The 15,132-nt window shown below is 34.2% G+C and overlaps 1 protein-coding gene and 1 long non-coding RNA gene across 3 annotated transcripts; both read left to right on the top strand.

Annotated features, from left to right (window-relative positions):
- Positions 1-746: 746 nt before the first annotated feature.
- Positions 747-15,132, top strand: LOC132179583 (uncharacterized). Of its 2 annotated transcripts, none has more exons than XR_015909127.1 (4): positions 747-887; positions 1,006-1,087; positions 1,203-1,289; positions 14,489-15,132. It is a non-coding gene; the product is annotated as an uncharacterized LOC132179583 (long non-coding RNA). The 2 variants fall into 2 exon arrangements; XR_015909128.1 differs by having other exon boundaries at positions 14,466-15,132.
- On the top strand, positions 1,726-4,261 carry LOC132189419 (uncharacterized). The gene has a single exon (XM_088510601.1). The coding sequence runs from the start codon at positions 1,748-1,750 to the stop codon at positions 4,229-4,231; it is 2,484 nt and encodes an 827-aa protein (XP_088366727.1). The 5' UTR covers positions 1,726-1,747; the 3' UTR covers positions 4,232-4,261.

The raw sequence follows: 15,132 nt of genomic DNA, 5'->3' as shown, positions 1-15,132 counted from the left end.
CAAGATCACTTAGATTAGGAATTGAGCTTAAAGTAGGAGAAAAGAAAAACAAAAAGAACAAGAAATTTTTATTATTATTATTTTTGGGGGTGCCGTGTGGAACTTTGGGTAGGAAAAAAAAGAAATAAAAATGAGCAATTATTTTTTTTTTTAAGTTTCAATTTATTGATTAATTTTAACGTCACGTCATTAAATTATAAGAGAACCAGAATAATGGACTTGGAATAGCGGACTGCCACATCACCAATTTTATTTATTTATTATTTTTTGTGTACATTAAAAGAAAACAACAACAATGCAAGGAAAATACAAAATTAAAAAAAATTAAAAAAAAGGTCTTAGAAAAAAAAGTAGGGTCCTTCCCACTAACAATAGAAATGGAGTTGAGGGGAAGCAGTGGCGGATCCACATCTCGGCCAGAGGTGGCCGTGGCCCCCCCAAGATTTTTTGAAAAAAAAAAAAATATAGGTTCTGGTTCATCATTAATTTGTTGAGAAAACTGAAAGCTCATTTGTTTAGGTTATGGTTTTTGTTTTTTTCTAAATTGGGCCCCCCCATTCTAAAAGAGCTCATTTGTTTTTTTTCTAAATAAGCCCAATTCATGCAGCTGGCCGGCTGGCCCCTCCATATTAAAAAAAAAAAAATAGTTTATGTTAGCTTTTGGGCCTTTGGCGGCTGCAGGGTCCCATATTATATATTAAAAAAAATTTTGTTTCCCCTTTTCTCAAATCTCAATTTCACACGCACCTTCCTCTTCTCCCTCTCTCTGGCTCTCCATCTCACCTCACTGCCCTCAGACCGACAGTCCCTCTCATTTTTCAAGCTTGCAGGTCTCAATCGCTCTATCTCACAATCACAGTCACAGGCAGTAACACTTTGGAGATTAGGTGGGTTTTGCATTTTTTGTTCCTTAAAATTTATTTAGGGTTAATTTTATATATTTAACCTTGATTTTTTTTTTTTCTCCTTAAGGCTTAATGGGTTATGGGTGTCATGTATTTTCAGGGCAGAAAATACTCAAAATAGGTGGCCATTGGTCAGATTGGATTGGGTTCATTGGGAGCTTGAATTTTTACAAGAAACAGAGGTAGGCCATAGGTATTCTAAGAATTTGCTTAATTTTTTTTTTTTTTTTTTTTATTCTGATTCCTAAAAGACTGAAAGTGATATGATATTGTTTAATGGATGTCATGTATTTTCAGGGCAGAAAATAGGTGATCACTAGTCAGATTGACAAATTGGATTGGGTCCATTGGGAGATTAGATTTTTACCGGAAACACTGAGATAGGTATCCCAAGAATCTGCTTAATTTTTTTTTTATTCTAATTCCTAAAATTGTTATATTGCTGCTGTTTTATGATATTGTTTAGCCTTTTTGGCTCTTTAGGCTTTGATCAAATTAAGAGAAAAAATTGAATAATACATGTTAGTGGTACCCATTAATCATTATAAATAGACATCAATTTGATGTAGAACAATTAAACAATACGGCAAAAATTGTAGCATAACTAAAAGTCTGAAAGCTTGAAACCGAGCGAAAATTGTTGTTGTGTTACTGTTTAGCCTCTTTAGGCTTTGATCAAATTAAGAGAATAATACATGTTAGTGGTACTACTCATCATAAATAGTTGCATTTGTTCTATATCGGTAATGTATATTGGTAATTCGATCGTCTATCTTACGGGGTTGTGATTTAACTTGAAAATTTTAGGTTCATGCATCATGTCAAAGTTTAAAACTCTTGATATGTTCTTTAAAAGGAAAGAAGCCGACATTTCGAAAAGTAATACACCGTTTGATCTTAATACTGGAACTTCAAATCCCGATGAGCGTCATCTTAAATCTTCAAGGGTTGAAGATGAAGAACATCCTTGCGGAGAAGCTCTAATTACGGAGACACAAGAGGTTCATTTTGCATTATCCACACATAATGTTGATGAAGTTGATATTTCTTCTATAGAACGTGATCCAGGATTACGTCCTCCGATGTGGGACTATCCAGTCAATCAACGGGATGAAATAAGGCGAGCTTATTTGAACTATGGTCCACATCAACTTATTCTTCGAAAGGAACAATATCCACTTTCTGGACCAGAAAAGCACCCTCGTCGCTTTCAAGCTTCTTGGTTCACACAATTTTCAACTTGGCTTGAGTATTCTCGTTCTACGGATGCTGCATATTGTCTACCATGTTATCTTTTTTCTACGAAAGCACTTGGACGTCCTGGATGTGATGTATTTACTATAAAGGGATTTAGAAGTTGGAAAAAGGTTCATGATGGAAAAAATTGTGCCTTTTTGACTCATATTGGGGAAGATCCTTGTTCACCTCACAATAATGCTGTGAAATATTGTGAGGATTTGCGAAATCAAGCACAACATATTGATAAAGTATTGAATGCACAAAGTACCGAACAAATTCTAAATAATCGACTTCGTGTGAAAACTTCTATTGATGTTGCTCGGTGGCTTACATTTCAAGGATGTGCTTTAGGAGGTCATGATGAGACTCTTAATTCAAAAAATCGAGGTAATTTTCTTGAGATGATTCAAATTTTGGCATCATATAATGAGAAAGTTGCAAGTATTGTTTTGGAAAATGCTCCACAATCTGCAAAGTACACTTCACATACAATTCAAAAGGAGATTTTGCATGTCATTGCAAGTAAAGTGCGAAATAAAATTCGTGAAGATATTGGAGACTCTAAATTTTGCATTATTGTTGATGAAGCACGAGATGAGTCTAAGAGAGAGCAAATGGCTATTGTTTTGAGATTTGTTGACAAAGATGGTTTTATACAAGAACGTTTCTTTGATATAGTTCATGTTAAAGATACATCGGCATTAACTCTAAAGAATGGAATATCTGATGTTCTCTCTCGTTATCTCCTTGATATTCAAAATATCCGTGGACAAGGATATGATGGTGCCAGTAACATGCGTGGTGAATGGAAAGGATTGCAAGCATTATTTCTTAATGATTGTCCTTGTGCATACTATATTCATTGTTTTGCTCATCGATTACAATTAACATTAGTTGCTGCACCTAGAGAGGTGGATTTTGTTCATGTGTTCACAAATTTGAATTTTATTATCAATGTGGCCAGTGCTTCATGTAAACGTCATGATCTACTACAAGCTGTTCATGCAACACAAATTGCACATATGCAAGCTATTGGTGAGCTTGAAACTGGAAAAGGGGCTAACCAAATTGGCACTTTGAAGCGAGTTGGTGATTCTCGTTGGGGTTCTCATTTTAATTCTATTTGTAGCATGATAAGGATGTTTGATGCTACTTGTACAGTGCTTGAAGATGTTCAAAGAGAAGGAGGTACTTACTCTCAACGAGGAGATGCTAAGGCTGCTTATAAAATGCTTACATCCTTCGAGTTCATATTTATTTTACATTTAATGAAGGAACTCATGGGCATTACTGATGTTCTTTGTCAAGTTTTGCAGCAAAAATCTCTAGACATTTTGAATGCTACTCATACAGTTTCTATTGCGAAGAAACTTATCCAAAAGTTGAGAGATGATGGTTGGGATAATTTGCTTGAGAACATTGTCTCTTTTTGCAAGAAATCTGAAATTGACATTCCGGATTTGAGTGCTCGTTATATTGAAGGTCGAGGTCGTAATCAAAAGAATTACATTACGGTGGAGCATCATTATCATTTTGACATATTCAATACTGCTATCGACTTTCAATTGCAAGAGCTTGATAGTAGGTTTGGTGAAAAAGCGATGGAACTTTTGACACTTATCTCTGCTTTGGATCCAAAAGATGCTTATAAATCCTTCAAAATTGATGATATATGTATCCTTGTGGAGAAGTATTATCCTCTTGATTTTTCTGAGCAGGAGAAAATTAATTTGAGATATCAGTTGAGGTATTTTGAATCTGATGTCCATACTGATCCAACATTACAAAATTTGTCTTCTATTGCAGAATTATGCCAAGGATTGGCAAAGACAGAAAAATCAAAGACATACTATCTCATTGGTAGATTGATTCGTCTTATTTTGACTCTTCCAGTGTCTACAGCAACTACCGAACGAGCATTTTCAGCAATGAAAATTGTTAAAACACGACTACGCAACAAAATGGAGGATGATTTTCTTGCAAATAGCTTAGTTCTTTATATTGAAAGAGAAATTGCTGAGAGCTTCGATTTAGATTCAATACTTGATGATTTTGTACTTCTAAAAGACCGTAAAGTGCAGTTCTAGACACTTTTTTGTATTTCTGTCTTTTTTATGTAGTGCCGACATGTGATATTTCTAATATATCAATTTGAGCACATATTTATAAATTTTTATAGATATTTTTTTTGTGATGCATATATTGTGTGAATTACCAAATTTTTTGTGATGCAAAAAATTTTTAGTGTGAAAAAAATTTTTAGAATGCGGAATTTTTTTTTTACGGCCCCTACATTCTGAAACGTCTGGCTCCGCCACTGAGGGGAAGGAGAGGAAGGATGTTGTAGAGCCAAAATTTTCAACCGCAGAGTCACCTTCAAGCATGAACTTGTTGAGATGGAAAGAGGAAGCCAATTAGTAATACATAATCAAGTTTTGATTCAAAGATTGGTGTACAATAGAAGTGGAATAGTGGACTTGGTTAAGTCATGAAGAAAATTAAAGATTTTTAGAAAATAGAAGAAGAAAGAAAGAAAGAAAGAAGAAAAGAGAAACCAATTAAAATGTGGGACGTGATCACGTGCTGGTCAGTGGTCACCTAGCCTCCACTACTACAGTGTGACAACTGACAATCAACTTCCCATGCGCATGCATGTGGGGCTGCCTGCCTGGCAGGCGACAACCACGTAACACGTTTGATGCCTTAGACCATGTGTGTGACTTGACGTATCCTCTGACGCTGGATGTCTCTCGAAACCATCCTGCGGCTAAACCTCAATCACTTCAATCACTTGTGCTTCACGTGTTTGGCGTGTGTGCATGCAGAGTAATGCTAGGGAGAAGCATTTTATCAGCAAACCATCCGCATGGTGCTGAGCTGTCCTGGTTAAGTGAACCATGGTTATCAGCATTTTTTATAAAAATTAAAAAAATAAAATCACGCTCTGAAGAGCAAAAGTGTGATAGGGTTTCGAAATTTTTATTTTTTCCCCCCAAAACCTTTCCCTGTCCTCCTCTCCCACACTTCTCCCTCCCGCCTTCTCCCATCACCAAGCACTGCCGCCACCCAACAGACTGCCACCCATGGCACCAACTCAAAATCCGAAGACGCCACCCAGCCACCACCGGCGACGCCCGGTGAGTTGGAGAAGGTATGTATAGATGATTTCATTGTTTTGTTGGTTAGAGCTTCTTGCATTTTGAGAAAAACAAAAAAAACAAGTCAGTTCGTGGGTTTTGGGTTGTTTGTGAGTTTTGGGTTATTTTTTCATGTTCTTCGATTCTATACAACTCCCTGAAAGAATGGGTTTCGATTTTGCCGAATCATCATCGATTTTTCTGTGTCCTTCGATTCTGTATAATTATCTGCACGAATGGGTTCCGATTTCGTCGATCTCCATCTATCCAAGCTCTCTCTCTCTCTCTTACTCTATCTCTTCTGCCCATTGTATGGTTTTCATCTGCATCTGCAAGCTGATTTTGTCTTTGGAAGCAACTAATGAACATGAAAAATATTATTGAAGCTCTTTTGTCTTGGACGCAAAAGAAAGTTTTGATTCCTTTGTGTGTATGGCTGGTTTTGATTGTTAACATTCTCGAATTTGTTTGTGTTTTCTTTTAGTTGTAGCTAGATAAATCTTTCATTTTGAGAAGAAAAAAAAACACAAGAAATGGAATTTTAGTTAGTTCTAGTACGATTTTTCCTTTGCTTTTCGGTTGAGAGCCGATTGGTCATGGGTCTTCTTTCTGCCATGGCCGAATGGGCTAGGTGGGGGGATTTCTTTTGCTCCCTGCTTCGGTTTTGCTTCACTCAATAGTTTTGAAGATTTTAATCCCTTTGATTTTCGGAGGTTGGTTGAGAATGGGTATATTTCTTGAAAACAATTCTTGGATATTTGGTCTTCGTGGGTTTCTCTGTTTTTGTCTAGTTTTTTTATTTTCTGGTTTTACCACTCACCAACAAGAAGAATGAAAATGAGATTTCTAATTTTTGTTTTGGTAATTTTTTTTACCTGGGTTTCTCTTTTCATTTTGATACTACTACTGTTTTTGCTACTCATAGTTCTTAGTGTTCTGCTTATTTTGCAGAGACATGGTTTGTTGCCGCAGAGAGAGTTATTATCAATGATGATAAGATGAATGAAAATGAGAAACGCTTGAAGTTGCGTTGAGAAACTCTCGGATTGTAACCTTTTTGGTTGTTTGTACCTCTTTGAGGATGATGAAAAAAAACAAATTATTTATATTTCTTTAAGTTGACTTTATGTAATACTTGAAATTATAGAGTTTGTTAAAAATGAACAAATGATTTTGGTTGCTTCTTTAATCTTATCCACAAGGGTAAAGGCATTACATGATTTGGAAATAACTTGCAACGTACAACAAGAGTTCATGGTGCTTCTATTTTATCTTCAGTTTCTACGGACCCAAAATTTATAGAAGCTTTAACCAGTAATACATACAAGGCATCAATCAAAAAACGAGGTTGTTGGACAGTGATAACCGAATCAATACTCGAGTCACATTCATCAAAAAAAATGACTCATCTACACAACCTTTCTTAACCAATTTCACAAGCACAGTGGTCCCCATACAAAATAATTTGCAACTTCAAACAACACATTCTCTTATTAAAACTCAAATCAAATCAGAAAAATGGCTAATACATGACAACGTGTAGTACTTGAAAATCAAATCAAATCCCATTGTTTATCATCCTTTACACCCGGGTTCTTTTGAATTTCTTGAAAATCCCTCTAAAGAGCAAGTAGCTCTGCTTCTCCTTGATCCCGCCCAAAATCTTACATCTGAAAATAAGAAACAGAACATTAGCTTCAAGTTATTTCAAATGAAAGGAAATAAAATGAAAGGAAATTTATCTGCAGCTAGTTGTGAATAGCAGCAGTAACACAAATGAAAGGAATTTTTTTTTTTTTTTTTTTGTATAAATAAAGCTCTTTCTAAAGGCAATAAATTTTCTCACAAACATTTCATCAAACACATGTGTAGCTTGACATTCACAACTAGCTACAACTAAAAGAAAACACAAACAAATTAGAGAATGTTAACAATCAAAACCAGCCACACACACAAAGGAATCAAAACTTTCTTTTGCATCCAAGACAAAAGATCTTCAATAATATTTTTCATGTTCATTAGTTGCTTCCAAAGACAAAATCAGCTTGCAGATGCAGATGAAAACGATACAATGGCCAGAAGAGAGAGAGAGAGAGAGAGAGCTTGGATAGATGGAGATCGACGAAATCGGAACCCATTCATGCAGATCGACGAAATCGGAACCCATTCGTGCAGAGACTTATACAGAATCGAATGACACGGAAAAATCGATGATGATTCGGCAAAATCGAAACCCATTCTTTCAGGAAGCTGTATAGAATCGAAGAACATGAAAAAATAACCCAAAACTCACAAACAACCCAAAACCCACGAACTGACTTGTTTTTTTTCTCAAAATGAAAGAAGCTCTAACCAACAAAACAATGAAATCATCTATACATACCTTCTCTAACTCACCGGGCGTCGCCGGTGGTGGCTGGGTGGCGTCTCCGGATTTTGAGTTGGTGCCATGGGTGGCAGTCTGTTGGGTGGCGGCAGTGCTTGGTGATGGGAGAAGGCGGGAGGGAGAAGTGTGGGAGAGGAGGATGGGGAAAGGTTTTGGGGGGAAAAAAAAAATTTTCGAAACGCTATCACACTTTTACTCTTCAGGGCGTAATTTTATTTTATTTTTTATAAAAAAAGCTGATAACCATGGTTCACTTAACCAGGACAGCTCAGCACCATGCGGATGGTTTGCTGATAAAATGCTTCTCCCAAGCATTACTCGTGCATCTATGTTTTGTCCTCCTCAAACGGCTCGAAAAGATGCCCAAGAATACGAGATGCACGTCTGATGCTTTTATATATATATATATATATATAATACATTTTAATATTTTATTCAGTTTTTGATACAAGGGATCAAAAATATATCTCTTGTGAATAACACCCAAAGCTGGATTATGTTACATAACATCTTCATACATATATATATATATATATATATATATCTTACGCAAGAAGGCGATTAGATAATTTTTTGCTATTTAATGTTTTAAGTTTGATTTGTATAATTTTTTTTTTTTTTTTTTTTTTTTTTTTTCGAAAATGAGCCGAGTTCGAGCTTATTATCAGACTAAATAATATGTTCAAGTTCTATTCATCTATTTTTCAAATGAGGTTAAACTTGAACTTGTTCACGAGTTACTCAATTAATTTAGCCATTCCTTATATAAAGTAAATGCCGTGATTGTTTAATCATAGTTAAAATTTATCGTTTGGGTAATTAAATAATATAATCTAAATTTTATATGTTTATCTCATAGTATATATATATATATATATATATATATATATATATATATATATATTACATTAAGAAGAAACCTCTTTTTTTTTTTAAAAAAAAAAAAAAAAAAAAAAAAAAAAAAAAAATACTTAACATGTTCTCATTACAAATTTAAAAATAAGGGAAAAATCCACTTTACCCTTGAAGTTTTAGGTGTTTTTCAATTTGAACGCCAAAGTTTAAAAATTGGCAATATACATCGCTAATGTTTTAAAAAATTTCAATTTAAACCCTCCGTTACTAATTTTCATTAATTAAATTTGATGAAAATTTATAAATAAAATAAATAAATAAATAAGCCTGAGAGTAATAACGTAATTTCATAGATAATAAATGAACTAAGCCCGAGCTAAGCTAATTCAAGCCAAGCCCGAGCACGAACATGTTCATGAGCGGATCTGTTTATTTACAACCCTATCAATCAAGGATAGAGTGTTGAAATGGGGAGTGAGTGGTGAGGTGACGTGTGTGTTTTGTAGGAGCGTTATTGAGACTAGAGATCATTTATTTGTTAACGTACTTTCAGCAAAAGATTGTTGAAGGCAGCTATGCAAATGTGTTTTCAACCTAATGTTCCTATTGGGTGGAGTTTTGATGAGTACTAAAGGGTTAAGTGATTGGAAAGAGGAAAAGTTTTAAAGCTACCATCTGCAATTTAGCTTGGAGATCCATTGTCTATAATTTTGTGGGAGTATGGAAATGATGTTAAGTTTGGAAATCAATTATATTAAGAGGAAATACACTTACAAAAGATTTGTTGGGAGCTTAGGTGTTGTCTAGGCCTCATTTGGTAAACTCTTCCTCTCCCCTTAATACTATTCACTTTATTAAAAATAAATAAATAATAAATAATAATAAAAAAAAAAAAACATGAAAACATTCTCACTTTTTATATCTCATCATTTACTTTATATATCATATCCATTACTTTTAACTAATATTTAAATAAAAAAATTACTACAAAACATAACTTTTTTATTTTTCCATATCATTTTTTTTTTTACTTTTTTAATACCAAACATTCTTACTTTCACATCAATCCACTCAGCTACAGTATCCAGGGACAAGAGGTTTACCAAACAAAGCCTAGGGTTCGTTTTCGTTTGTTTGTAGATGTTTTGATTTTCCTAGGAGGGTTTCTGTCCAATTCTCAGAAGATTGAGAATCTGATTTTTTTTTTTTTTTTGGTTGCTGTTAGGTTGGTTGTGTGCTGTAAGTGTTTTGAGGACTTGTCTATATTCTTTGTGTAGTCTATATATGTTTTTTTAAAAGATTGTGTTGTCTATATTATTTCTATGGTTTAATGGCGAAAAAAAAAAAAAAAAACAAAAAGAGAGTTCAAATTAGGCTCAAAGAGGTTTAAGATCTCTCTTCAAAATATTCTGAAAAGTTGTCCCTCTCCCTGCCTCAGGGCTAAATAGATGGAATGAAACCTAGGTTTTAAAAGGTAGGTAAGCTATTGAAAAAACAACTTATCACTAGAGATTGCAATCCATCCATTATGTACAAATCTCTTTCGATGGAGATTAAGTTTGAATAATTCTGTCCAGAATTTTAAACTTTTATTGACAGCTTGTTTTGACATGACCATTTTTCAACTTTTACATAAACTTAATCCTTAAATCAAACTTATATTAAGAGTATGTTTGGGATTGTGTTTGAAAAATAAAGTTTTTAAGTCAAAAAAATTTTTTTGGCAAAAGTTTCATTTTTAAATTTTTACCAAAAGTACGTTTTAATCATTTTTAAGATTTTTGGATCCTTAAAAGCGCTTTTAATTTTTTTAACAAACGAATACTTTTCTTCAAATAGATTTTTTAAGTATTAAAATCACATTTAGGCTCCTCAAACGCAATCTCAAACAAGTCGTAAGCCATCATTTGAATTGAAAAACTTTCGAAAAATTCAGAGTTGTATTTCTTTGAATCCATTTTCCAATGCCACCAAGACTATCTCCATCTATGTCTAAATCAAACGACATGGCCGTTTGACTCTGACTAAGTCTTTGATGAACAACATTCAAAAAGCCGTATTCTCATGTCTAGCTTAACACCAACTTAATCCTTAAATCAATACATAGTACCCCTACAACCCAAAAACCATATTATATTTTAACACATTATAATACATTGGCCAACATAAATACAAAACCTAACATCATCATCAAAAAAAAAAAAATTCAGCTACTAAATCCAAATACGAAAGTGTGGGTGCCAAGAAAGTCTTAGTCTTCGACCCAAAAACGAAGAAAGTCAACACACCGTCCTTTCATAGCCAATTAAATGGAAATCCCTTAATCGTAGTCGTACAAGTCTTGCAAACATTTTTCACGTGGCACTCTTATGCCTAGTGTGGACAGATAAACCCGTAAGAGCATTCTCAATGGAAGAGTCATATTTTTATGTAAAATGACTCTTCAAAACTCACTTTTATCTAGTTTAGCTAAGTCATTTTTAAGTGTCTACACATCCGATTAGTTATATTTCTAAAAAATAGGTGGGAAAAGATTTGAGAAAAAGATAAAGCAGGAGAGAGAAACACTAAAAAATAAAATGGCTCCCTTAAAAAGTGCTGCTACATTTAACTTTTTTTTTAGCTCTTCTAATCAAATATCTATTTTACATATATTTTTGGCTCATCCAATGTGGAAGGTTTTTTGAACATTTGAAGAGCTATTCTAGATAAAAGTAACATTTGGCTCTTCCATTGGGAATGCTCTAAGTCTACACCGCATAAAACACATTTGCTCATCAGATTCTCACTATTATTAATTAATAATACACGTAGGCTACGACACGCATGACGGAAGACTTAATGACGTCACGAGGGAAGGAAATGATGACGCTAGGAAAAGGACAAAATCCCAAAATGTAACAATACGTGGAATTTCCCACGTTGCCCAAAGTGGGATGAGGCTTTGGCCATTAGCTTATATAAAAGTCTCATCCTTTTATTCCACATTGCTAAGATACAAGGAGCTTCCCTCCTTTTAACTTCTATATAATGAAGCTCTTATGTACAATCAAATCAGTCAATAAAAGCCAAATGTAATATATAGGGCTTTAGTGTATGGATGTAGGCATATTGCCGAATAACCTTAATTTTGTCTCTCCTTGTTTATTATGCCGCATTATGATTTCTTTCATGGTATTAAAGTTAATAGGCTAACGTCAATTATTAGATTTCAGTTTAATTCTTTTGTTTTATTTGTTTTAAATTTTTAATTTCTCAAGTCTTGTTTTTATTTTCCTGTAATTTCTTTTATTTCTCTGTAATTTCATTTTCTGTGTTTTGGATTGTTTATACAATCACAAAAAATTTATTTTGCAAGTTTATTTTCCGTCAATTTCCCTGTAACTTCTCTATTTTGGATTGTTTTTACAATCACTTTCGTAGTTTTGGATTTTGCTGCTTTTAAAGATTCATCCGAGGATGAACTTCATTTTGCTGCAACACTGATTCTCTTTCAGGCTTTTTCACAAACACCAACTCCACCATCCCACAACATCTTTAACACATCTGATTCCCAACAAAACACCCTCTCCTTTTTCGTTCCACAAATAAGTCTTCTCGTCGAAGCACCTTCCTTTTCTTTGGTCTTTTCCTTCACTTCCACCTTTTTCTCAAATGGTCTGAGCATTCCTTCAACTCTAGTTTGAGAAACCCCAACAGAGTTCTGAACCTTGAATTTCCACTAAATCTTGCCTCACAATTTTTTTTTTGTTTTTTGGGTCCATATTTGTAAACTTCTCCACCATCTTATTCTCAGTCGCTCTGTCATCATCTTTAATCCTCCTCCTCCGGCACCTTTCCTAGCAGCCCAACCACTAGCCGGCTAAGACCAGCGGCGCCCCATCTACGCCATCACATCTTGCGTCCTAGATGCGCCGCCGCAAGTTTCTCACCAGTCGGATCTCCAACAATCCACTGCTAGCCAGGCACCATGACGCCGCCACATGCTAGCTAGCGTCAACCCACCGTCCAGAACTCAGCAACGCCGTCACCTACGTCTAGTGGCGGATCCAAACAACTTATATTGGGGGTGCTGCTAAAATTTTTTTTGCGTCCTAAGAATTTTCTACACCCTAAAAATTTGGTAATTCTCATAATATATGCATTACAACAAAATATCTATAAAAATTCGTATTCAAATTGATATATTAAAAATGTAATATGTTGGCACTATATGAAGAAAAAAAAAACTTTCATTCCCAATACAAAAGTGTTTAGTTTGCTATAGACATGATTGAGCAACAACAACAAAAAGCTAAACAATAACTTCAACAAACAAAGTAACCATTCAAAATATTATCTACCTATCACAAAGACATAATAATACAAACTACTTATTAATTATGAAATAAACTTGAGCGCAATTAATAGTAAAATTAGAGGTATCTTAAGGGATTTCTTGAAAACGAACCAAACACAATAAGGTCTAGCCGAATGCTGTAAACCAATAAAAACAAATAATGAATTAGAAAAAGAAATAATTGAACCAAAAAAAAAAAGTTATCTTCTAAATTGTCTTATAAACTTCCTCCCACACTAATTAATTTTAGTACTTCTATTTTAGTTTAAATTGTATTCTAAAATTTCTCACCAGAATTAAAAAAAAAAAAAAAAAAAAAAAAAAAAAATTCACATCCTCACACCTACTCCTCTATTTTTTATTTTATTTTTTTCTTCCTTAAAATTCCACTTCAAACCTTCTAGAATTTAATGCTTACATTTACTCTCATCATTTATTTATTTTTCTTCCTTCAAATTCCACTAACGCCTATCTTCGTCTTTTTGTCTTTGTTCTCCTCACCTATTCTCTTTAATATATATTTTTTCTACCGTAAAACTCACCCTTCTACTGTCTACAATTATTTCTTTAATTTATTATTATGATTTTTTTATTCCTTAAACTTCAATCTTCAACTCACGCTCAAGCCTACTGCTCAGAAAAAAATAAAATAAAAAATAAACTCGCGCAAGCCTACAGCCTACTCCTTGCAGGTTTTTTTTTTTTTTTTTTCCTTAAAAAATTTCATTCTTATCTTTTAAGTTTTTAACCACTCATTTCTTATCTTCTATTTCCAATTTTCCACCTTTCACGAGATAAGACTCCTCACTCTTCACCTCCTCACTCCTCGCCGGACTCACCCCTTCTCTTCCCATCTCAAGACTAAGCCTTCAAAGTTCAAACAAATGAACAATCAAACATGAAACTCCAACTAGGACTACTACTACACAGTGCAATGTGCCGTTGGGGGTGCCGTGGGTAACATGGGTAGGAAAAAAGAAAAAAAAAAAAAAAAAAAAATTTAAATCTTTGGGGGTGCCGTGGCACCCCAAAGACCAACGTGGCTCCGCCACTGCCCACGTCCATCGCCGGCACCAACAGTTTTGAAGAAGAAAACATCAATGTGTTTGGCAATAGGTTTACTTTTTATTCGGCATATATTCCTATTCAGGTTTAGGAATAGGATATTTTAGCTTAAGTTCCAATTTGGTTTTGTTTGGTTAGGGGATATTCTAGCTTAAGTTCCAATTTATGTAATCTGAGAATATGATATTATTCAAAAAAAAAAAAAACACAAAACACAAAACACAATACATAAAACAAAACAAAAGAGGCCCAAGTTGCCTATTTTCTTTCTCCCTTGGTCTTTTGTTGGCCCATTATTTGGCATTTGTAGTATTGTTTCAAACCTATGCTCATTTTAGCTCATAGTTGGTTTGTTCGCCTATAGTTGGCCTCATATATTTTGGCCTTTGTGGTATTGTTTAAAACCTAAGCCCGGCTTTAGTGGTATTGTTTCAAACCCAGGCCCGTTTCAGCCCATTGATGACTTTCATATTTGGCCCTTGGCCCATTATTTGTAATTTGGCATTTGTGGTATTATTTTAAGCCAATGCTCATTTCAGCCCATATTTGGCTTCCATGTAAGGCATATAGTTGGCCCATTCTGACCAAATGTTGCCGATATTCAAGAACTGCTGACGCTTCAAATTCTGGTGCCATCATCTTTAGTCTCCACCGTCACCGATCAAGAAGCAAACTCAAGATTTCACAAGTTTTTACATTAAGTTTGAGGGGGAATGTTAGAGATGATATGTGGATTGTCCTACATTGCCCAAGTGAAGAGAGGTTTTGGCCATTAGCTTGTATAAAAGCCTCCACCGGATCCGGATCCCCTGGAATTCCTAGGGAAATTCTAGTTTCTGAAATTTCAGATCTAAGCTATTCATTTTCATTTAAGAGTCATTATAATAAAATAATAATAAATTTTGATGATATTAATAATCATCATTATTTTATTATTTTATTAGTAGTGAAACACGTGGCAGGATAATGGCTCTTAGTTGAAAATAAATGGTTTGAATTTGAAATTTTAAAAACTGGAATTCCCCTAAGAATTCCAAGGATCCAAATCCCATCCTCTTGTCCCACATTGCTAAGATACAAGAAGTTTCTCTCCTTTTTAACTTCTATATAATAAAGCTCTTATGTACAATCATGTCATTCAATAAAAGTTAAATGTAACCTATAGAACTTTAATGTGTGGATGTAGACATATTGCATTATGATGAG

Source organism: Corylus avellana, chromosome 9, assembly GCF_965113065.1.
Source record: "Corylus avellana chromosome 9, dhCorAvel1.hap1.2, whole genome shotgun sequence".
Taxonomy (NCBI): domain Eukaryota; kingdom Viridiplantae; phylum Streptophyta; class Magnoliopsida; order Fagales; family Betulaceae; genus Corylus; species Corylus avellana.
This window is presented reverse-complemented; position numbering and strand designations above follow the sequence as displayed.